This window comes from Silurus aristotelis (genome assembly GCF_946808225.1).
Source record: "Silurus aristotelis genome assembly, chromosome: 22".
In the NCBI taxonomy this organism is placed as follows: domain Eukaryota; kingdom Metazoa; phylum Chordata; class Actinopteri; order Siluriformes; family Siluridae; genus Silurus; species Silurus aristotelis.
This window is the reverse complement of record NC_139595.1, coordinates 753336-776182: the sequence shown is the minus strand read 5'-3', so window position 1 is coordinate 776182 and position 22847 is coordinate 753336. Positions and strand designations below refer to the sequence as shown.

The 22847-nt window shown below is 40.2% G+C and overlaps 2 protein-coding genes and 2 long non-coding RNA genes across 7 annotated transcripts in view; 1 reads left to right on the top strand and 3 right to left on the bottom strand.

Moving 5' to 3' along the window:
* Nucleotides 1–17: 17 nt before the first annotated feature.
* LOC310717343 lies at nt 18–3260 on the bottom strand. Its single transcript, XR_014530778.1, has 3 exons — nt 2885–3260; nt 241–343; nt 18–124 (listed from the first exon to the last, which is right to left on the bottom strand). It is a non-coding gene; the product is annotated as an uncharacterized lncRNA (long non-coding RNA).
* A 589-nt stretch (nt 3261–3849) lies between these two features.
* thpo (thrombopoietin) lies at nt 3850–12149 on the bottom strand. 3 transcript variants are annotated; one of them, XM_083525209.1, is made up of 7 exons: nt 11937–12149; nt 10111–10241; nt 8696–8782; nt 8355–8576; nt 8303–8320; nt 7902–7940; nt 3850–5111 (listed from the first exon to the last, which is right to left on the bottom strand). In XM_083525209.1, exons 1-7 carry the CDS (start codon nt 11977–11979, stop codon nt 4953–4955), a joined length of 699 nt encoding a protein of 232 aa, XP_083381335.1. In that variant the 5' UTR covers nt 11980–12149; the 3' UTR covers nt 3850–4952. The 3 variants fall into 3 exon arrangements, with proteins under 3 accessions (XP_083381335.1, XP_083381336.1, XP_083381337.1); XM_083525210.1 differs by lacking the exons at nt 7902–7940; nt 8303–8320 and having other exon boundaries at nt 11937–12148; XM_083525211.1 differs by lacking the exons at nt 7902–7940; nt 8303–8320 and having other exon boundaries at nt 8412–8576; nt 11937–12138.
* Nucleotides 12150–13504: 1355 nt separating this feature from the next.
* The window catches only part of clcn2a (chloride channel, voltage-sensitive 2a), a 40897-nt gene continuing 31554 nt past the window's right edge, over nt 13505–22847 (top strand). The window contains exon 1 of one of the 2 annotated variants that reach the window (XM_083525087.1): nt 13505–14009. The gene's annotated coding sequence lies outside the window, so the exon portion shown is untranslated. The remainder of the gene's footprint in view (nt 14010–22847) is intronic. The other variant, XM_083525090.1, reaches the window with a different exon arrangement.
* The window catches only part of LOC310717351, a 7255-nt gene continuing 1550 nt past the window's right edge, over nt 17143–22847 (bottom strand). Inside the window, exons 2-3 of the long non-coding RNA XR_014530794.1 lie at nt 20019–20375; nt 17143–18841 (exon numbers count right to left, since the gene is read on the bottom strand). This is a non-coding gene — a long non-coding RNA (uncharacterized lncRNA). The remainder of the gene's footprint in view (nt 18842–20018; nt 20376–22847) is intronic.

The following is a 22847-nucleotide window of genomic DNA, read 5'->3' as shown; positions in this document are numbered from 1 at the left end:
AATGGAGGTGACAAACCTTCGTTCTGCTCGAACTCGTCCAGCACTTTGTCGAGGTTGAAGGCCTCAGCCTGGAAGTAATTCTCCATGGGTGATGAAGCTCCACTGTCTCGTGTGCAGTGTGAACCTGTGAGAGTAGTGCGCTCGGTAACGTACACAACATCGCTGTGTGTTTTGATCGTTATCTCCAGCCCTATAAACACACTGATACACCAGAACACGTATCAGAGTCCGGACCCTCACCTGCACACAGGTCCTCTTCAGAAGTTCTCCAGAAAAGTGTTCCCCAGCTCAGATCTCTGCTGTCTCAGCTTCATCCGGTCTCACACACGCCAGGCGGCTGAACCTGGACCAAAAAAACAAGCTGTCAGTCAGAGATCACGTTTTACATCGGAGAACCCATCAGAGAACCCCTTTTGGAGTACCTGAACACCTCTGCTGGATAAAGCTAAGCTCTAAATTCTCTTGGTGGTTCCTGAGTCTGATTTCTCACACACGTGATGGTGTTAAGGCGGCGTTTTGGCAAGCACGGTGATCACACGGCCGTACACGGTGACTCACCGAGCGAGTGGAATTCTTACAGGAGGAGCAGTGAGCAGTGGTGGGACAGATTACTCCAGAGACGCCAGATTCTGCCGAGCAGCAACTTTACCAAGCAGCCGAGTCGACACATTTTACAGTCAGTTTAAGATTCGAGTCGGGCCTCAAAGGCAGCGTGAATCAGAGCACAATCACGAGGAAGGTGAGAAGAAATATACAGTCGGGACAAACCACTTAGTCTGGAAGAGGGGTGTTCATAATCAGACAAAACCATTTACATCTGAGGGGTAGAGTTTGAGAAAAAGTGTGTATTTAAGTGTGCTCTTGGGTCAAACCATTCACAATGTGGGTACACAGCTATACACACACACATTCTCATACAGGGCTCGAAATCAACAGGATAAACTGTTGATAAACATTTGTTTATGTTGCGCCGAGTCTCAGATCATACACAATACACAGAAATACACCATGATGCAACACATCCGCCAATTAAAACCGTCCGTGTGGAAACAAAGCAAAAGTTCCGTTTGTTATTCTGATCATTTACATCATTTAAAACAGCAAAATCACTTTTGAACATTTAGAGGAATATTTAATCTTCATGCTTCATTCACGATGAGTTCGGTTTCACTAATAATAAACATACGTGTTCAGAAAACATTAATATTCATGTATGTTGATTAGAGAATTAAACTTGAAAAGTATTAATTTAATGTACATTTAAAACAGATACAAATGTGCGATAAAGTTGCGATTAATCACGAGTGAAGAAGGTGAACGCTGACTGCACCCCAGGCCTCCTGACCTCCCGACTTTACTAACACACATCACTGCGTCTGCATGAATCTCAACAAAACCTTGAACATCTTCCCAGAAGAGTGGAGTTTACAGTGAGGAGCAAGTTCATCCAAAAGCATAAAATGTTATTGGTTAGGCGTCCACAAACTTTTGGCCACACAGTGAGATATCAGAGCAGTATATTTGTGCACAGAATCTGGAGTTCAATATCGCAGAATCTGTCATGACCTCACTTCCAGTTATTGTTCGTTACCCTGGGTCATTTGGGAGGGTCGACAGGAAGTGGAGTTTTAATGTCTGTCGTTTAGAAATGTTTAAAAAATTCCACTTCCTGTGGTGTGTGAATGAACAGACACACCGATCCTCAGGGATCATTCCTCATTAATAAGACGTGACGCAGAAATTTCACTTTTATTGAGCAACACAAACCTCTCTGATCAGTGCTCTGGTCCCCGAGTCTCCCTGTAACCTCCACCACAGCTGGGTGAAGGATCACCAACAATACAGATGTGAACTGTTACTCTCTCATTCGCTCCCCAAAACAGCTTCATATTTAACCGATAAAAAATGTAATTCAAGATTAAGTACGAAAGATAAGAACTTAAAGCCTGAGACACACCAAGCTGACGGCCGGCGGAGTGAATAAAAATAGGAAAAAAAACAGAACACACTTGTCCTTCTTGCTCTTCTTTGTCACTTAGCAGACAAAAAAATATATTTACAGTTTCCCTGTTTGGGCCGAATACAGATTACTGCCACCTGCTGGTAAGGGAGAGTTCTGCAGCACAATCAGCCAATGCCAATTAATAAAAAAAAACGCCCAAAACGGTCCGATTAATCGAGCGGCAGGTCAATCAGTCGACCTCTAGAAGACTACATGAACAAATTGGAGTAAATCTGGATAAACCAATAAGGTTCTAGATATATATATATTAAAAATTAAAAAAAAAGCGATGTGATGTAACCAATCAATTTCTGTTTTATATTATTTACACAAAACATTTTTCTTATTAAATATTTATTCTAGGCCTAACTCACTGTCTCAACTTGTGAAACTTCATATCACGAATCCATCATATCCATATCATGAACTCGCCAATACTCGGTACCGATACCGAGCGAAAAAGTTCTCCACGTATCGCGATATTTTCCGACAGTATCGTCCGATTCCTGAGCCGCTACACTACAAAACAACAACAAAACATATTTTTACAACTTTTATCCAAGTTGACATTCGGATAGCTTAAAGCCAAAGGACGTGAAGGATCGACCCGAACACGTGGGTCCGATACAGATGATAGTTTTATATTAAAATAAAACACCGACATGAATGTTATGGCGCATGCTAATAAAGGTAGTGTTGTAGCGCGAGTTAGCATTAGCCTGAGCTAGCAGAAGCAGAAACAAGTAGTTTTGTGAAGCAGGTGAAAAAGTGCAGTACAGTGAGATTATCTATACTTTTATATTTATATTATCAGTGTCAAAGCTTTAAAAAAAAAAAACAGAGCTCCAATATTTCTGTGGCGTTTTCCATAAACCCCCTCACCGTCAGGACTCCCATCCTTCACCGCCAGGAAACTGGGATCAGGAACATTCCAGCGGGGGAATCCAGCACCTCAGCGGCCTCGTCCACACGCTCCTGACCCGCACACGCACCCGCTCGCCTCGGGAAGAAAAGTGTTAGCGCGTAATATGCGGTGGTCTCCCTCCCCCGAGCTCCCTACCAGGGAAGGTTACTGGGAACTGCAGCGCAGGACTCCCGCCATTGTGGCTCCAGCGCACCGTAGCCCAGAGTTGCGCGGGATTCCCACGCAGCGAGACGCGCCGGAGCCAAAATGGCGCCCGTTTCGTAACCTTGTGGGGTTTTGGATTTCCAGAGCACGAGAGCATGGCGACGGCGTCGGGTCACGTGACCGCGCACCCAGGCAGGTATTATTATTATTATTATTATTACTATTACTATTATTATAATTATCAATATTATTGTTATTCATTTTGACGTAATAATCTCAACGTCATGATGTCATAACATCGCGTAATAAAAACGAGTTGTTGCGTGTCGGGGGCGGAAAATCCCTTTTGTAGTTCTGTAGCTTTGAATAAAAAATACACACAAAATATACTAATAAATCAAAAAATAAAAAAACTTTAAAAATGCACATGTAAAAGAACATTACAACAAAATGTTAGCCATATTTTACTCTCTCTCTCTCTCTCTCTCTCTCTCTCATATATATATATATGTGTGTGTGTGTGTGTATGTGTGTGTGTATATATATATTTATATATCCCTCTATAGCTGATGTGTTCTGGAGATTAACATCAAAACTAAAGTGGAAAATCCAGACCTTAAACTCGAATCTGTTCCCAGTGAAGGTGCAGACGAGGCGATCGACAGCAAAACAACTCACTGCTGTACAAGTTCTAAACAAAAATCCGCTCAACTTGTCAAAATCTGCAGTTTCCCTCATAAAGGTCATGATTTTATCTATAAAATGATAAACCACTTAATTTGGCATCACTGAAAACATGTTTATTACGTTGAGCCTTTTTTAAGCTGCAATTACATTAGCATTAAATGCTTCAGTTTTAATAATAATAATAATAATAATAATAATAATATTCTATTTACAAAAATCACACACACACACACACACACACACACACACACACACACACACACACACACACACACACACACACACACACCTTTACAGTTGGTAAAACATTATTTCCTGCTTTGAACACAAATTAAAGGAACAGTTTTAACCAACATGTTAATGTCCATAGACACAACAAAAGGAACACAAACTTATTTATATATTTAATAACATAGTTTCAGTGTATTAAATGTGCAAGTGATAAACTAGTGGCTCTGAGTGTCTATAGCTTCATTACTAGCGGAAGTGGGAGCTCAGTGTGTAAGGCCCTGGTTTACTGATCAGAAGGTTATGGGTTCTAGCGCCAAAATATCATTAAGCTGCCTGTTTTGGGCCCCTCAGCAAGGCTCCTAAACCATGTCTCTGACCTGCACACTGACCCCAGCTTACTAACATGGCTGGGATCTGACAAATGAAAAGCCCAGATTTCTCTTCATTAGCTTGTGCAAAACCACAAAAGGAAACGACTGAGGTCAAGAGAAGCTTCATTTTCTGCTCACTTTGAGATGTTTTTTGACTGAACTTTTCCTGTGAATGAAATTTAATTACCTATTGTTGTTTTTCACGTTGTACTTGTAAAAGCAGGAACAGATTCAGAAGGAAAAGAAATAAAAACACATAAATAAATGGCAAAGTGTCAACTGATTCACAGGAGTGTATGAAAGAGACGATGGGAAAAACATAGAATCTCTGTATAAAAATAATGTTTTTGACGTCCAGAAGAGGGAGAAAGAAAGTGAAAGAGTTTAGAAAACGTCTGTTTTGTTCAGAACCTTCTGTTAATCTCTTTATGTCTTCATGGGGACTTCCAGTAAGTGCAGGAGGACGTGCAGGAATCTTTCACCAGCAGATGGCGCTCTGTCTCTGTTTCTGCGCAGTCTCAGAAGGCGTCCTGACAAGTGTCTGGGCTTCTGACCGTCTGGTCTCCTGTCCCTGGATCCTCACTTGTGGGTATTAAGTAGCTGCTTTGTTCTCACAGTCTTTTGCCATTTCGCTTACAAGCCATTCTAGTTTTCTGGAGATCAGACGCTCATAGTTTTGCAAAACCTGTCTGAGATCCTGCGAGACGATCTGAACAGGAGGGTCCAGAATATTCGGGACGTCCGACCCACTCTGGAATAAACACGCAAACATTCAATTCATTTATGACATGTGGTTTAGATCAGATTTTTAATAATATCTAATCTAAAAATCTTTGGATTAGACTGTTTACACAGAAAAGAGAAGCATGTTACGTCTCACTTGGTCGGCCATGTTGGATCGTTTAAAGCAGCAATTAATATAAATATGAACTAATATATTTTAATCTGGATTGAAACAGCACACGTCGTGTTCTGGATCCTGATTGGTCAGAAAGGAAGGTCTTACATTATTCATTATCGTTTCTATAGCAACAAGTGGTTAATGGCACACATGAAGATTTTTGTAAGAAATGTCTGTGCTGTGTTTATGTAAGGAGTCTCCAGTGTCAGAGGATTTATGCTTTGTGCTTATAATTTAATGGAAGCATCATGTTTTTGGATCATCTAGAACATTAAATGTAACTATAAATGGATAAAAAAGAAGATGTGCATGATGTGTAATAACTTAAAAATTGACTGTGGTGTAAAACAAAAAATGGTTTGAGCACGTGCAGTTGTAGGAAAACATCAGACAAGATGTCTGTATCACATCCCAGAAATTTCGACTCTTCCTGCAGGATTCCTGGATGTTCCCAGAAGCAACTGTGAGATATGACTTCAGTCTCTCCAGGGTCCCTGGAATCTGATACGTCTCACACATGCACTTTGGAATGTCAGAAAAGTCACTGGGACTCGGTCAGGGTGCAGCATATCAGCAAAGATTACGGGAATCCAGGAAGGATTTGGGTGAAGGACAGAAAGACGTCCAATCAGAAATCATTCCCAATCCAAAATCCACAATTTCCACTGAAGTGTTGCAGATTACCTCACTACAGATAAGACTGTGCGCTCGTGTGTGTGTATGTATGTTTACTTGAGTGTGTAGTTTTGTGTGTGTGTGTGTGTGTGTGCGTGTGTATATATGTGCGTGTGTATATATGTGCGTGTGTATATATGTGTGTGTGTGTGTGTATATATGTATATATATATATATATATATATATATATATATATATATATATATATATATATATATATATATATATATATACAGTGAGGAAAATAAGTATTTGAACACGCTGCTATTTTGCAAGTTCTCCCACTTAGAAATCATGGAGGGTCTGAAATTGTCATCGTAGGTGCATGTCCACTGTGAGAGACATAATCTAAAAAAAAAATCCAGAAATCACAATGTATGATTTTTTTAACTATTTATTTGTATGATACAGCTGCAAATAAGTATTTGAACACCTGAGAAAGTCAATGTTAATATTTGGTACAGGAGCCTTTGTTTGCAATTACAGAGGTCAAACGTTTCCTGTAGTTTTTCACCAGGTTTGCACACACTGCAGGAGGGATTATGGCCCACTCCTCCACACAGATCTTCTCTAGATCAGTCAGGGTTCTGGCCTGTCGCTGAGAAACACGGAGTTTGAGCTCCCTCCAAAGATTCTCTATTGGGTTTAGTTCTGGAGACTGGCTAGGCCACACCAGAACCTTGATATGCTTCTTACAGAGCCACTCCTTGGTTATTCTGGCTGTGTGCTTCGGGTCATTGTCATGTTGTAAGACCCAGCCTCGACCCATCTTCAATGCTCTAACTGAGGGAAGGAGGTTGTTCCCCAAAATCTCGCAATACATGGCCCCGGTCATCCTCTCCTTAATACAGTGCAGTCGCCCTGTCCCATGTGCAGAAAAACACCCCCAAAGCATGATGCTACCACCCCCATGCTTCACAGTAGGGATGGTGATCTTGGGATGGTACTCATCATTCTTCTTCCTCCAAACACGTTTAGTGGAATTATGACCCAAAAGTTCTATTTTGGTCTCATCTGACCACATGACTTTCTCCCATGACTCCTCTGGATCATCCAAATGGTCATTAGCAAACTTAAGACGTGCCTGGACATGTGCTGGTTTAAGCAGGGGAACCTTCCGTGCCATGCATGATTTCAAACCATGACGTCTTAGTGTATTACCAACAGTAACCTTGGAAATGGTGGTCCCAGCTCTTTTCAGGTCATTGACCAGCTCCTCCCATGTAGTTCTGGGCTGATTTCTCACCTTCCTTAGGATCATTGAGACCCCACGAGGTGAGATCTTGCATGAAGCCCCAGTCCGAGGGAGATTGACAGTCATGTTTAGCTTCTTCCATTTTCTAATGATTGCTCCAACAGTGGACCTTTTTTCACCAAGCTGCTTGGCAATTTCCCTGTAGCCCTTTCCAGCCTTGTGGAGATGTACAATTTTGTCTCTAGTGTCTTTGGACAGCTCTTTGGTCTTGGCCATGTTAGTAGTTGGATTCTTATTGATTGTATGGGGTGGACAGGTGTTTTTATGCAGCTAACGACCTCAAACAGGTGCATCTAATTTAGGATAATAAATGTAGTGGAGGTGGAGATTTTAAAGGCAGACTAACAGGTCTTTGAGGGTCAGAATTCTAGCTGATAGACAGGTGTTCAAATACTTATTTGCAGCTGTATCATACAAATAAATAGTTTAAAAATAATATATTGTGATTTCTGGATTTTTTTTTTTAGATTATGTCTCTCACAGTGGACATCCACCTACGATGACAATTTCAGACCCCTCCATGATTTCTAAGTGGGAGAACTTGCAAAATAGCAGGGTGTTCAAATACTTATTTTCCTCACTGTATATATATATATATATATATATATATATATATATATATATATATATATATATATATATATATATATATATATATATATATATATATATATACCTGGGTGTGTAGCTGTAGATGTTGTGTGTATACCTGGGTGTGTAGTTGTGTGAGTGTGTGTATGTAGTTGTATAACTGGGTATTGAAAGATTGTTTATCATTAATCAAATACATTTACATTGTGACTCCCTTTTAGATACAATCAGCTGCATCTGTGGGGTTTTATCAAGAAGACCGATACAGAAGATAAAAGATGTGTGGGCCAAACGCTGTTGAAGACTCCCTACACTGCTTCCTTCAATTGATTCTTCACCCTAACAAGAATTCTGGTGAAGCGTCCTTATTGTGTGTATTAGAGGAATCGAATACATTCGGGAGCCACCCAAAGCAAATACAGAAAAATCTAATAATTTGGCGAGCCAGCCAGGAGGAACTGACAAGAAAAAACTCATCTGCAACAATAAAAAGTACACAAGAGTCTTGGAGTAGTTGTAGATGTTGTGTGTGTATACCTGGGTGTGTAGTTTGGATGTTGTGTGTGAATACCTGGGTGTGTAGTTGTGTGAGTGTGTGTTTGTAGTTGTAGATGTTGTGTGTGTATACCTGGGTGTGTAGTTGTGTGAGTGTGTGTATGTAGTTGTAGATGTTGTGCTCCAGGAGCTCCAGTAGTCTGAGCGCACACTCTGCTTGGCTTCTGACTCTGGCGTTGTGAATATCCTGCGCCAACATCCGCAAAGACTGCAGGATCTCAGCTCTGCGCTCTGCGATCTGGAACCACACACACACACACACACACACGCACACAAAAGCACATACAGACTTTATTTCTCCTTTAGCAGCAGTTGAGATGTTTTTCTTGTCTTTAGATTCTGAAGGTCTGAACTCACAGGTTTGCTTTTCCAGATCATCATGTTTATCCTGATGGATGGAGTTCGGACTGGAGCAGGAAGGAAGGCTGCAGCACTGCACTGGGCCTGTTAAAGACAAAACACACACACACACACACACACACACACACACACACACATTAGCATGCTGTGCTATAAATCTAACCTGAACCTAAATTCTTAACAAACAATTTAAATAATTCTTTTTTTTTTTATGTTAATTTATTTGAAAAACTCAAAGCGGAAAGTAAATGAACAGAATTGAAATCTAAATCAGTATTTGGTGTGAGATCGTTTATCTTTCAGTTCTTCCGTCTCCACACTCCTGCTGTACACCTGCTCAGAATCAGCATTTTGTATTATCAGACTCAGGTGTGTGAGGAACCACTTCCACCAAGCAGGTGCTGATGGTCATCGATTTTATCTGTCATTTTGTCTTCTGTCAATTTCTTCATTCATTTCAGCTCAGTGATGAAGTGAAACAGAAACAGCTGTGTGGGAGCGTCAAACTGAGCGAGGAACCAAATTCTGCTACTGAGGTGAGGGTGTGGAAGACAGTTTCATGTCACAGATCCTACAAAATGGCAAGACTGAGAACAGCAACAAGACACAATGTAGTTCTCCTGCATCAGCAAGGTCTCTCTCAGGCAAAGATCTCAATGCAGACTGGGGTTTCCAGATGTGCTGGTCAGAAAATAGGCGATGTTGAGAAGAATAGATGCAGTCGTCAGCCAAAGAAACTTAATGCAGCAGATGAAAGAGACATCTTGCTTACTTCTCTTCAACATCAAAAGTTGTCCAGCAGTGCCATCAGCAGACAACTAAAGAAAACATCTCAGATACTTCTCTATCATGCAGTACCATCACGGAGGCATCTGTTTGGCCCTAAATCTATTTTGTAGCAGGGCAACGACCCCAAACCCACAGCCAATGTTATTAAAAATGATCTTTAGTGTAGAGAAGAACAGGTCCTGGAAGTGGTAGTTTTGGGTTCCACAGGATCCAACATCATGGAGTCTGTCTGGGATTACAAGAAGAGACAGAAGGATTTGAGGAGCCTCCATTTACAGAAGATCTGTGCTCAGTTCTCCAAGCTGTTTGGAACAAACTACCTGCTGAGTTCCTTCAAAAGCTGTGTTGAAGAAGAATTGCTGATGTTTTGAGGGGTTTAAAAGCAGATGAAAGGAATTCCTCAGCCGAGCAGCTCTGGGTCTCGCTGTGTAATATACAGCTGGGCGTTAATCTGGAGAAAGCTGTAATCGTGGTTTGCACGCTCACAGAGATTCAATAAAAATTACACAACAGGATATTATTGCGCAGAACCTTTCATGCAGCTGTTTCAAACAGCTGTGTAATCGAGGATGCTACACAGGAGCATGATTCAAATAATAAAGACACAAATAAAAGGTTGTTACCAGATCATCCTGCAGATTTTTGACCTTGTTCATGACCTTCCTCGCCTCGCTGACACACACAAAGTCGAGTGGTTTGGCTTCGGAATGAGAGAGATCGGACAAAACCAGACTCAGGAGGAGAAACAGAGCTTCTGAACCCGGTGACATGACAGCAGGAGGAACGGGACAGACGAGACAGACGAGACAAAAAAGCAGACCTTAATATCAGGATCACACTGTGAGTGAAAATCTGCTGTTGAGAGTCAGATCAAGAACCTGTTTGGTAACATAAAGGTTCTCCACAGAGCTTCACTCCATACAGCATTGTAAAGTTCCAACATTTGATATTTCTGCAGAAAAGGATTATTTTTACAGCATTATGTCAGCTTTAAATATTGGAAGGCGGGACTATGGAGGTATGGGGTGGCATCTCCGAGGCACAGGACGCAGTTTTCAGGCTCAAGATAGAAGTAAGTGAATAAACGGCAGACACTACGGTGCGTCAATGAAAAAAATAAATCTCAGTCTTATGATGTCATAATCCTAATTAACATAAAACAAAAGTGACACTCTGCTGGATAAAATCGATTTGTTTTTAGTAAACGGTCAGGACGTCGTCTCGCGTGTGTTTTATCAGTTTATTATTTATGTATTACTGAGACATCGTGTGTACGGCCGCATGGTGGAATCACATGATCGATCAGTTTCACTCATTTTGTGGATGTTTATTTTTTATGTGCATTTAATTCTAAGAGTAATATTTATATACTGTAACTTTTCATTGGGTTCTAAATTGCATTTCTCTTTAAAAAACAACCAAAACAATAAAAAGTTCTTTTTTGTGATGGACCTGTTAGTGTCACTTAGTGATCTGCTATAAATCGAAATAAAACGTATTTTAACTATATTATAAAAGTAACTGTGGCTGCGAGGCGTGTCTCTGGGAAACAGCGGAACAATTTGGCTAAAAAAAACAATGAAAAACCTATTTTTTATTTTATTTTATTTTATTTTTATTTTTTTTTCAGAGCCAAGAAACCAAACTAAAAACTGAGTTTATAAACACATTCAACTGTTTATTCAGTACATAAATAAATATAAAATATTCTAATTAGTTCTCAATGTGCTCTCTCTCTCTCTCTCTCTCTCTCTCTATGTATATATATATATATATATAAATAAAACAATTTCAATTATATAGACTAAATTATCATTATAATATCACTAACACATTTTGTCTATATTATATCATATTGTATTGTATATTATGTTGTTACATTACATTTTGTATAAAATTATATTGCTGTGTATACGTTTATAAACATTTATTTAAATCATAAAAATTATTACTTTTCCTTTTTTATATTTTTTTTTATAAAATTAGTAGTTACAGGCCTCTGTTTTATTTATTTTTATATATTCTTAATTATTTAAAAATTTATTTTAAATGGGTAATATTGTTTGTTTTCTAGCTGATAATAATAATAACAATAATAATAATAATAATAATAATAATAATAATAATAATAATAAATATCCAGGAATAAAATTAATAAACTTATTTAATACACACACACACACACACACACACACACACACACACACACACACACACACACACACACACACACAAATATATAAATATATATAATTATTATACATTTTAATAATATATAATAAAGTTACTAAATTAGAATGATATTTAAATGAATAGTAGGAAGTATGATGAAGAGAATGTGTAGGTGAAGCTGATAATGTGTGTGTGTGTGTGTGTGTGTGTGTGTGTGTGTGTGTGTGTGTGTGTGTGTGTGTGTGTGTGTGTGTGTGTGAGAGATGAAGTTACTCACGTGCGAAAGCGTGAGCGCGACACACTCCCTGATCGTCTTCCATTCCATTGGAGAAGGCTTTGCATTGAAGAGAGACTGAGACATCAGAATCTGTGTGTCCACCATTTGTACGATGTGACACACACACACACACACACACACACACACACACACACACACACACACACACACACACACACACACACACAAAAAACACTCTCACTCTTAGATTCTTTCCAATGTTCCTGTCTCTGTCACTCCCACTTTCCAAAACATACACACACACCCACACGCCCACACGCACACACACACACACCCCCACACGCACACACATGCACACACACATAATCACACACTTTTATCAGATCCTTTTTCTTTTACTTTAAGTTTACACACGTTCCCACACTCAGACTTTCTCTCTAAAACTCACTTTTTCTCTTAATGTCCAAAAAAAGCAAAAAGCAAAACGAGTAAAATCTGTTACGCCAATGCTGTCGATTATTGTTTAACAGAACAAACGTCACTGGCGTGGCCTCGAGTCTGAACAAAAATTCACTTATTTGCATTTACATTTAATATGGTTCATTGTGAACTGAAGTGTGTGTTGACTTATACGTAAAAGACCACAAGAAAATTCACAGGTGACAATTTTAGATTTATTTAATCAGCTGTAGCAAATATTGATTGTGTGTGTGTGTGTGTGTGTGTGTGTGTGTTTGATCTTCTCAGTCTGGTAAATGACTCTGTGTAAATGTTTCCACACAAAGGCCAAAGTCCACCACAGCTAAAAACGCATCGAGCTCTAATGTTTAAAGCAGACGTCTAACCAAACACTAATCCTGAATGTTTTCCATTTTCCTCCAAACATGTATCTGATCAGCCGAGACTTTTACTGCAGCCGCAATGCTAACATTCCTGAGAGTAACGCAAACGGCTATCAGATCAGCCTGTCACGTTCTTCCTCTGGCGTTCCGGTCCCGAAATCAAGATCCGAAAACACACAGACTTTTATAAGAAATCTTCAACGCATTTATAAGCGTTGAGTTTTAACGGAGCGGTGTGTGATGTTCGATGCCCCCTGCTGCCTGTGACGTGAACTGCAAATCAAATTGCAATTTAGAAGAAGAAACAGGGATTACACAATTATAAAATGAATCTAAAAATCTAAAAATCTATTGTGTGTCACAGAGCTCGACCACTGTCTCTCATTACGTGATTGCTAATTAATCATCTAACATTTATGGAAGGAGTCTCCAGTGTCAGTGCTGTTCTCTGTCTCATTTTTCTCTCGTTGACCTAATGAGAGGGAGAACGAAGGAAGGATGGTGAAGGAACGAGTGTTAATGGCTGCTTTAACGTATAAGCAAGAACAGGAAGTCCAAGGAACCCCGACGTAGCTCTAAAAGGATATAAAGTACGACCTTGGTGGAATAAAACCATAAAACATGTTACAACAAAAACCGGAACGCGACATGACATGACGTAACTGACACACACACACACACACACACACACACACACACACACACACTTTTCAGTTAACACCTGGTTCATAAGGACGTGGAGCGCGCCGTGTGTGCATGCGCGCGTGTGACTTCATATATTTGGCATATTAATGCTCTAATTGCCGCGTCACGTGGATTATCGGAGGCAAACCGCTGACGGAAGCCGCATTGCATCACACCATCAGTGTCTGGATCTACACACTCTCACACACACACACACACACACACACACACACACACACACACACACACACACACGGACAGTTTGCCGGTGTCGGTCCTCGCGATGGCGGACGCGCCGCCGTTTGTTTGTTTCTGGTTTGTTTTTGTATTTTTTCTCGTCTCGCACGCGCCCTGAATCCTCCTCATCCTCCTCATCCTCCTCTTCCTCCTCACATCAGAACAGATCCGAAGTTGCGCGTCGTGACGCCTTTTTCTCATCCTGCTCTCAGAAGGATGTCGGATTCGATGGAATGGAGCTGCGCAGGTGACAAACGGAGCGTGTAAAGAACAGAAGAGAAGAAAAGAGGAGGAAAAAAGGAGAATAAAATCCGCACAGAGAGAGAGAGAGAGAGAGAGAGAGAGAGAGGTGAGTGGCCATATCTTTAATGTGCAACCTGTTACTGATGGCTGCATCTTCTGGCTTTTCGCAACAGGCTGCTGAGAAGAAGACGATCTCCTGAGAAGTCTCTGAACACATCACCATCACCATCATCATCACATCACACACTCTTTCCACCATCCGTTCATCCGTTGATCGCGCACTCGTCTTTTCTCCTTCGTGCCCACTCTGAAGGACGTGTTGGAGAGCCGGAGCTCAAGGGCATGACATCAGTGTGTTGTGTAGAAATAAAGTAGCGTAAAGGTGCTGCTATGTGTTCTGTAGAAAAGATGAGGTGAAGCGTAACAGTGGATCTGAACATCACCTTATCAGGTCTGGTTCTAATCCTGTTTCTCTATTTAAACCCAGAAAGATGTAGCTCAGAGGAAGTGCCTCCTCAGCTAAACACTGCGTTTTCCTGGAACTCAGGAAAAAAAGTTTTGCATTTTGGTGATTCCACAGCGAAGTCTTTTAGGAGATGAGGTCAGGGATCTGCTGCAGCTCATGGCATATTCCATCTCAGTCTTGCAATCAGGAGAATTAGATGGATTTAGGACAGCTGGTGAAAGTGACGGTTAAGACAGACATGGAGATGGAGACGGATGTAGAGGTGGGGTGGAGTTGGAGATGGAGCTGGTGATGGAGGTGGAAATACATGTGGGGTGGAGAAGTTGGCGGAGTTGAAAGCTGGTTGGTGGTGGAAGCTGGTTGGTGGTGGAAGTGGTGGAGAAATTGCTGGTGGAATTTGAAATAGATGTGGGGTGGAGGAGAAGGTCAGTGGTGGTGAAGGTGAAGGGGCATGTTTATGTCCATTTAACCCCAATTGTACGTAAATGTTGTCTTCTAGAGCGCCAGCAAGTGAGCGGAGAAACTGGGATTGTTTTTCACAAGGTAGTAAATAAATTCTGAATTATTTAGTTTTTATATTTTTCACGCTATTTTTAGTTCACACTAGAATGTAGCTCATGGCATGTCTGGTGTGTTTTTTACATTCAGATGAAGCGATAAACCGAAACGTTTTTATATGGATTTTAAAGGAGTGGTGTGTAATACACACTGCCCCCTTCTGGCTCTAAGGGTAAATGACCACTGAACTGAAGAGAAAAGTTTTTGTTACATGCTCGAATTTATAGAAGCTTGGTTCTGAGATTTGATTAGAAAGCATGCTAACTACTAGCTACATACTAGTTACATAATTTACTAGAACCAATGATCTCCGTTGCTTCATTCCAAGCCGTACTTTTTCTCTGAACATTTTATATGACAAGAGAAGATAAACCACGATCCTGGCTTTTTCACTTAAATGACACTCAGCAGTAATGCCGCTAGGAAGGCTAACATCTTCTGATTTAGCCGATGTTAGTAAAGCAAAGCCGTGTTTGTTTTTCACAAAGCAAAACAATGTCACTTCCTCTAGACCACAAATACATATCATGGATGGTATCTGGCTTTCTTTCTCATTTGCATAAAGTATTACATCATAAGATTTCCCTGGCTAGCCCCGTCTGCTTTACAGCGGAACTGTTAATAGCGTAACGGACGCCAGTTATTCGGAGGCGCATTTTTGCCCATTTCAGTATCGAAGTCTTTCTGATGTTAAAATAATGAGGTGTAACGTTTTTTCCCGTCTCTTTCCTTTCCGTGCGACTCGGGAATATCGGATCGTAATGAAGCAGAGAGAGTGCCGTCGGTCAGTAAATACAGAACTGAGACGCTCTGAACTTCAGATGTGCACGCTGAATTATTTAAAGAACATAAAGAAGTTTTTTGTGAATTGGGTCAGTGTGTTAGCACTCAGGGCTTCAGAGCACCTTGTTCTCATGCTACAGGGCTGCTCGGACTGTCGCGCTCAGAGGATGCCTTCAGAGATACCAGTCTTGATGAACACCATTGAATTCACTGAGGGGAAACGGAGACTGAGACGAAGCTTGGTGCCATTTTTGGTTACATTTTTCTTAACTGAAAGAAATTCTTCACACAGGAAGGAGGCCGAGCAGAACACGAGAGCATTACGTCTCAGATTGAAAATGTTTTGGAAGAAAGATGTAACCGTAATCTTAATTATCTTCCACATAGACATCATAATGCTCATCCGATAAACTCATCAAATCCATCTTACATCAAACAGCAGAACATCAATTATCCAAAAAAAGTGTCTGCAAAGTTCCATTAAAGGTTGTATTGTGTTATAATGGGAAGGAACTGTGTTCCTATTGGTTGCACTGGCATTCAGTGGGCAAGATCTGCATTGTGATTAGTTCTAGTCTCATGTAGTTGTGTTCTAATTGGTAACAGTGCCATGTAGTGGATGAGAACCATGCTGTGATTGGTTATTGTGTCATATTGTGTGTGGGAACTTTGTGCTGATTGGTTATAGATTTATGCTATCGCGTTTTGGCTCTGATTGGTCAGAATCTCATTAAGTAAGCAGAAGCTGTGTTCTGATTGGTTAGATTGCCATGCAGTGGTAGTTACAGCTACATGTAGTGGGTGGGAATTGTGTTGTTTGTTTACGTGTACTGGGCAAGAAACTGGGTTATAACTGCGAATATTACCATGGGAAAGAACTGAGCTCTGATTGGTTACAGTTTAATGTAGCAGGCAGAAACTTGGGTCTGACTGGTTATAGTGGCACAGTGGGCAAATTCCCACTGAATGGCACTGTGGTTACAGTGTGATGGTGTAGGTAGGATCTGTGATCCGATTGATTACACTGCCATCCAGTAGGATCTGTGAACATTCTCAGTATTTTATCTTTGTTCTTGATAACAATTTTATCCGCTCTGTTTGTACTAAAATAAAGCGTCTCAGAGAACAGCTGGAGTTGAAACGCCACTGTGTTCTCCATGAGAAAGTGTGTGAACTGTCAGTTCTAATGAACATGTATGTGATAAATACTGTGCTGAAGACATCATGTCCCAACTCGCCTTTCTGTTTCCCTGAGGTGACCTCTCACTGACGCTCACATACCTGAAACACACACTGCATGTGGGTGTGGACATTCTTCACACACACACACACACACACACACACACACACACACACACACACACACACACACACACACACGTATACACACACATACTCAATTCTTCATAAACAATAATGGGATGAATTTAGATTAGAAACAATGCCTGGTGGGAAAATCAGAATAATTACATAATAGCAGGCAGAGAGGCTTTAGAACAGGTTTTGGTTCCTCAGGTTCAAGTGAAGCGAAAATATCATGTTCCTGCATCCAAAGACGTTTTAAACAAATGCGTATCTACAAAATGTGTGTTAAAAGTTTGGGGAAAAACCACATATGGGTGTAAAAGTCATGTGTCCCAATACTTTTAGCCGTATTGTGTGCTTTAGGTGTTTATAATGTAGCCCTCTAGAGAAACGTACAATTTAACTTTACACGTGAGAGGCACATCTAAATGTACTTAAGGTATAATATATTTACTACCAAAGTAACTCAAAAACTTCTTTAATTCACCCTTCAGACTTCAGTGTTTCTTATAAGTGTTCACTTCTATCACTCAGGAAATAATGAATTATAACCAGATAACAGGAGATTTTACTGTATAAACAATAAACATTTATTGACTGATTGATAAGTTAACTTACTTTCATGAATGTTCACATCGCAGGCAATTTCTCAACATGAAATACTCAAACGAAACAAAATAAAACCCCACAAAAGAAATATTACCCAGCTGGGATTTGAGTCTCTCGTTGGCGCTCTACGTTGGCGCTCATGTGCATGTGTGTACAGTTTGCAGTACTGACGAAATCCAACGGAACAGTGAAACTCGAGCACGAAGCACCCACTTGAAAGACACGATTATCTGATCAGCCGATATGATTTTCCCTCAAAAAACGCTGTGCGAATCATCCATCCGACGATGTAAACGAGGCAAAGATGCAGATAAAACCACTTTCTCCGTTGTTCACTCAATGTAGATGTAAGAGAGATAAAGCTTGGTGCAGTAGGACCATGCAGTAGGATCTGTGATCTGATTGGTTACACCAATCTTCAGTTAAGAAAAATGTAACCAAAAATTGCACCAAGCTTCGTCTCACTATTCACGTTGCAAACCGAAAGGAGAAGTTTAAAAGTTTAATGTTTGATAAACGCAACTGGAAAAAGTTCACATTCCTTCAAGAACCCAGTGTCCAGAACACGCTTGAGTGAACAGGAAGTCCAGTGTGTGTGTGTGTGTGTATGTGTGTGTGTGTTGCAACGACAAGGCAGAGATAATCTTCATCTTTATAAACCATGATATCTGGGGTTTGTTTGTTTTTTTGGACTAGCATTAGCATTAGGTATGCGGCTCAGCACTTCCTGAATCCTCTGAAAGATTGTGAGATGTTTTTTTCTCGGCACGCTGCTCTTTCTTCTCTCTGAGCGGTGACCTCTCTGACGGAGAAGAAAGAAAAAAAAACATCCTCTGAGAAAACGAGAGTCTTCATGGACCTGAGGAGATCCTGAGCACACAGCGATCAGCACCTCGACTCAGACGGACTGCTAATGACACACTGCTGTGAGAAACAGATGAGAAGGGCAGTGATGATGGGAATGAAGAAGAGGTTTATAACAGCGTAGCAGTGACCAAATACATGAAGAACTTTGGGTTCACTGGAGTCAAAAATAAACCAGAACTAATTTGTTCTTTCATCTGAAGTGTAAATTGCATTTAGCCTTTAAATGTAAATAAAGTGTAGAACGAGTAAAGGAACACGTCTGGTGGATCTCACTATCCATCCGGAGGGCAGCAGGTGCCAATCACCTGTTTGTGCACCTTTGCTGTGACGCCCCCCGTGGGCAAAGCAGTCTGTAAATGAACAACAGATAAAAAAAAGACAGGAGCAAAAAAGACTGAAAAAAAGAGGGGAGAGAGAGATGAATAATATACAAAGAAAAAAAATGTGAATGGATGATGGATGGAGTGATGGAAAAGTTCGAGTAAGAAAAAGACGTCAAAAGAAAGAAAGAAGAGAAAAATGAGGAGGTAAAAAGAAAGAAGACAAACAGCTAGGAAAAAAGAAAGAATGACAGAAAGAAATAGATCGATAAAATATAAAAAACAAATTTTAACAAATGAAAGGAAATAATAAAAAGGGGAAACTAAGCAACATTTAAAATAATAATAATAAGAAGAAAGAATTAAAGAAAAAAATAAAGAAATTCGAGAAAAAATTATTTAAAAAAAAAGGTATAAAGTTTTAGAATTAAACCCCAACCACAGAGAGGTGATGAAGAATAAAAAAAAGAGGAAGATGAAGAGGAAGAAAAGGAAAATGAAGATTAAAAAGAAATAGAAAATGAAGATGATGAAATAGAAAAACGAAAATGAGGAAGAAGATGAAGAAGAAATAAAATAAATTGAAGTGTAAAAATTCTGGTCACGCTGTTGCTTGGTGTTAACATGTTGTTAGCGTGTTGTTAGACTGCTGTTAGCGTGTTGTTAGCATCTTTGTCTCATTCGCATGTGTCCAGGAGCAGAGCTCAGGTTGGTCTGAATGAAGCTCCTCACTCTGACTCATCATCATCTCCTCACAGAAATATTGATTTGTTTTTTTTTATATCACACATTTAGCGCTCACGTCTTCCCACATGAGAAAATTCGGGATACGAGGACACGTTTTACGGTCAATTTGTGTCCTAATTATAGCTGAGCTTTTACAGGACTGTAATATCTGAGGAACGTCGGAGACGGAGCAGGAACCGAGTGAGAACTTCAGGAACCGGACTGGGATTTCATTCTCATTTCATGTGAAATTGCCGTGGGCAGGACCGGGGAACGTTAGCGCTGAGATCTCCTCACACACTGCAGTAGTGACTCAGCTCAAGTAGTTGTGTTCAGTGTGTGTGTGTGTGTGTGTGTGTGTGTGTGTGTGTGTGTGTGTGTGTGTAAAGCAGGAGAAGCAGAACGCAGTATTGGAATAAATATAGAAGTGAAGCAGCCTACAGAGTGAAGATGCAGTGCTGCACTCATCACATCTCATCACCTCTCACTATGTCTCCTTTTCTCTCATCTCATCACGTCTCATCACCCCTTAATCACGTCTCATCACCTCTTATCACATCATCTCTCATCTCTTTAGATAGTCAAGATTTGGAAGTTGGATTTAGGAGGCAGATGTCAGGATTCAGTAGTCAGGAATCAGGAGTCTGAATTTGGAGTCTGTATTCAGGATTCAGGAGACAGAAGTCACAATTCAGGAGTCAGGATTCGAGATTCATTATTTGGGAATCAGGAGTCGGGAAATTAGAGTCGGTATTTGTGAGTTGGGGTTTTGGAGTCAGCAAAAAGCCACTTGTGGAGCAGCTCCAGGTTCGAGTCTCTGACAGTCTTCAGGTTGTATCTGGTGAAAAATAAAAGCAAACTGCTGTGAGAAAGTCAGAAAGTGAAAAAATCTGATTACAGCTTCCTGTTTTCACTCTAATGCATGATTACATACCGAAACTACAAAACACTACACCAATCCTCAGCTGTGGGACATGTTCACTTTCTCACATCCATCCATCCATCCATCCATCCATCCATCCATCCATCCATCCATCCATCTATCACGTTCCCAACATCAGGCAGAATCTATGCCATGGAGAGTCGAGGCTATTGTTAGAGTATCTAGTATACAGGCCCCGCCCTTCAGACTGTAGGCCACGCCCCCAGACCGAGTCTGAAGCTGGTTTTCTTGGTGTTTATAGACATCCACGTGTCACACATCAACATCTGTCTAAGACACACTGTTCTATTGCTTTTTTCTTCTTGTTCGTGGCGTAAACAGGAACATGGTGCTAATATTTATGAGCTCTACCAACACTAACCTTCACTTCTGTCAGTTCCATGATGGACCTGAGAACTTCTGTAAAGACGACACAAAGGATCTCTGTCGCTTTCTCTACATCTATTTGTCTTTCTCTCCTTTTATTTCTTTATTTGTTCTCTCTCACTTCATATTTCTCTCTTTTTTTCTTTATTTATCTGTCTCTACCTGTCTCTCTTTCTCTCCTTCTATCCCTTTCTCAGTTGTCTCTCTCTCTCTCTCTCTCTCTGTGTGTGTGTGTGTGTGTGTGTGTGTGTGTGTGTTGGTCGAGACACAAAATTGACACTACATCCAGACAAACCTAAACAGAATTTTGCTCATTTATAGACGTCTAATGATCACAACTGGGAACAAATCCAAACTTACCTGTATGCCAAAAGTATCAGGACATCTGACTGTTCCATTAAGATATAGATGTATGTGGTTCTTCCTTAAGTTTCTAGTACACAGTTGAAGGCACACAATGAATGAAGAAACACACTTCAATTTTTAGACCCTTTAAACAGGGTTGAAAATATAATCTGCTTATTTATTAATTATAAATTGCTTATTATTTTTTATTATTTATTGTTTGAACATAGTCTGCTTTTAATCTGTGGTATAATTCTTATTATTATTATTTTTATATATATATATATATATATATGTGTGTCTTTGCTCCCTTCTTAATAAATTGTGTTTTTATTGTTAATATTTATTTATTTGTTTGTTTATTATGCCATTGTTTTGTCATTTTATTCATTCTTAATTTTATAATAATTTTTTTACATATTTACTTTTATTTTTAGTTTATGAAAGTAAAGTGGAGAATATTTATCTAATATATTAATAATCAATTGAAAATGTAAATGTAAAGACACACACACACACACACACACACACACACACACACACACACACACACAGAAAATACATTTTTTTTTATTAAAATTCTTTTTTTGTTAGTTAAAATATGTGACAAAATAAAACCACGCTTAACAGTAGTGATGATGATGATGATGATGATGATGATGATGATGATGATGGTGAAGGCTTAACAGGTGGATAAGGACTGGAGAGAAAAACAACTTTTACATACACACACACACACACACACACACACACACACACACACACATACACCCACACACACACTCCCAGATGGTGTGATGACTGGTGCTGTAATGGTGATGAGCTTTTTTCTCCTTTGCTCTGAGAAAGAACACGGTGTGTGTGTGTGTGTGTGTGTGTGTGTGTGTGTGTGTGTGTGTGTGTGTGAGGAGTAAGTGAAGACGACCCCTGTGGTGACAGTGAGGTGAGCTACAGGCCTGCCGCTGAGTCTTGGCTTCTTTATAATAAATTCATATTCAGTGATTCATGCTGAAGCAGAACAACAGTCCAACCACATTCACATCGAACTCCTTCAGATTCTCCTTCAGAAACATATCAGTCACATGTCCAATCATTCATCTGTCACGTCTCTGGTCACGTCCCTGTCATGTCTCTGTTACGTTTCTGGTCACATACCCTGTCACGTTTCTGATCATGTCTCTGTCATGCCTCCAGTCACGTCCCCGTCACGTCTCTGGTCAAGTCTCTGTCACGTCTCTGGTCATGACTCCAGTCACGGCTTGTGTCACATATCAATTCATGTCTCTGTCACATCTTTGTCACGTTTTTGTCACATCTTTGTCACGTCTCTGTCACATCTTTGTCACGTCTCCATTCACGTCTTTGTCCTATCTCCAGTCATATCTCTGGCACATCTGAGGCCATCTATGTCTCCAGTCACGTTTCTCTCATGTTTCCAGTCATGTGTCTGCCACGTATCTGATCACCCTTATTGTCACGTGTCAGTCACGTCTCCGGTCACCTTATTTTAATCATGTCTCCGTCACATCTTTAGTCACATCGTTGACACGTTTCTGATCTTGTCTTTATCACGTCCCTGACATTTTTAATGAATCTTCAGTAATATATTGTTATTGTTTCAGGTCAAATCTCTGTTACGTCTCGGGTCACGTCTTG

Bases quoted from the DNA above. Each gene is read 5' to 3' on its own strand.
- thpo (XM_083525209.1), bottom strand. From the start codon at position 11,979: ATGGAAGACGATCAGGGAGTGTGTCGCGCTCACGCTTTCGCAC. The intron at 10,242-11,936 runs GTGAGTAACTTC...CACCGGGTTCAG, and splicing joins TCGCGCTCACGCTTTCGCAC to AAGCTCTGTTTCTCCTCCTG. The intron at 5,112-7,901 runs GTATACACACAA...TGTTTATTCCAG, and splicing joins TCACACAACTACACACCCAG to AGTGGGTCGGACGTCCCGAA.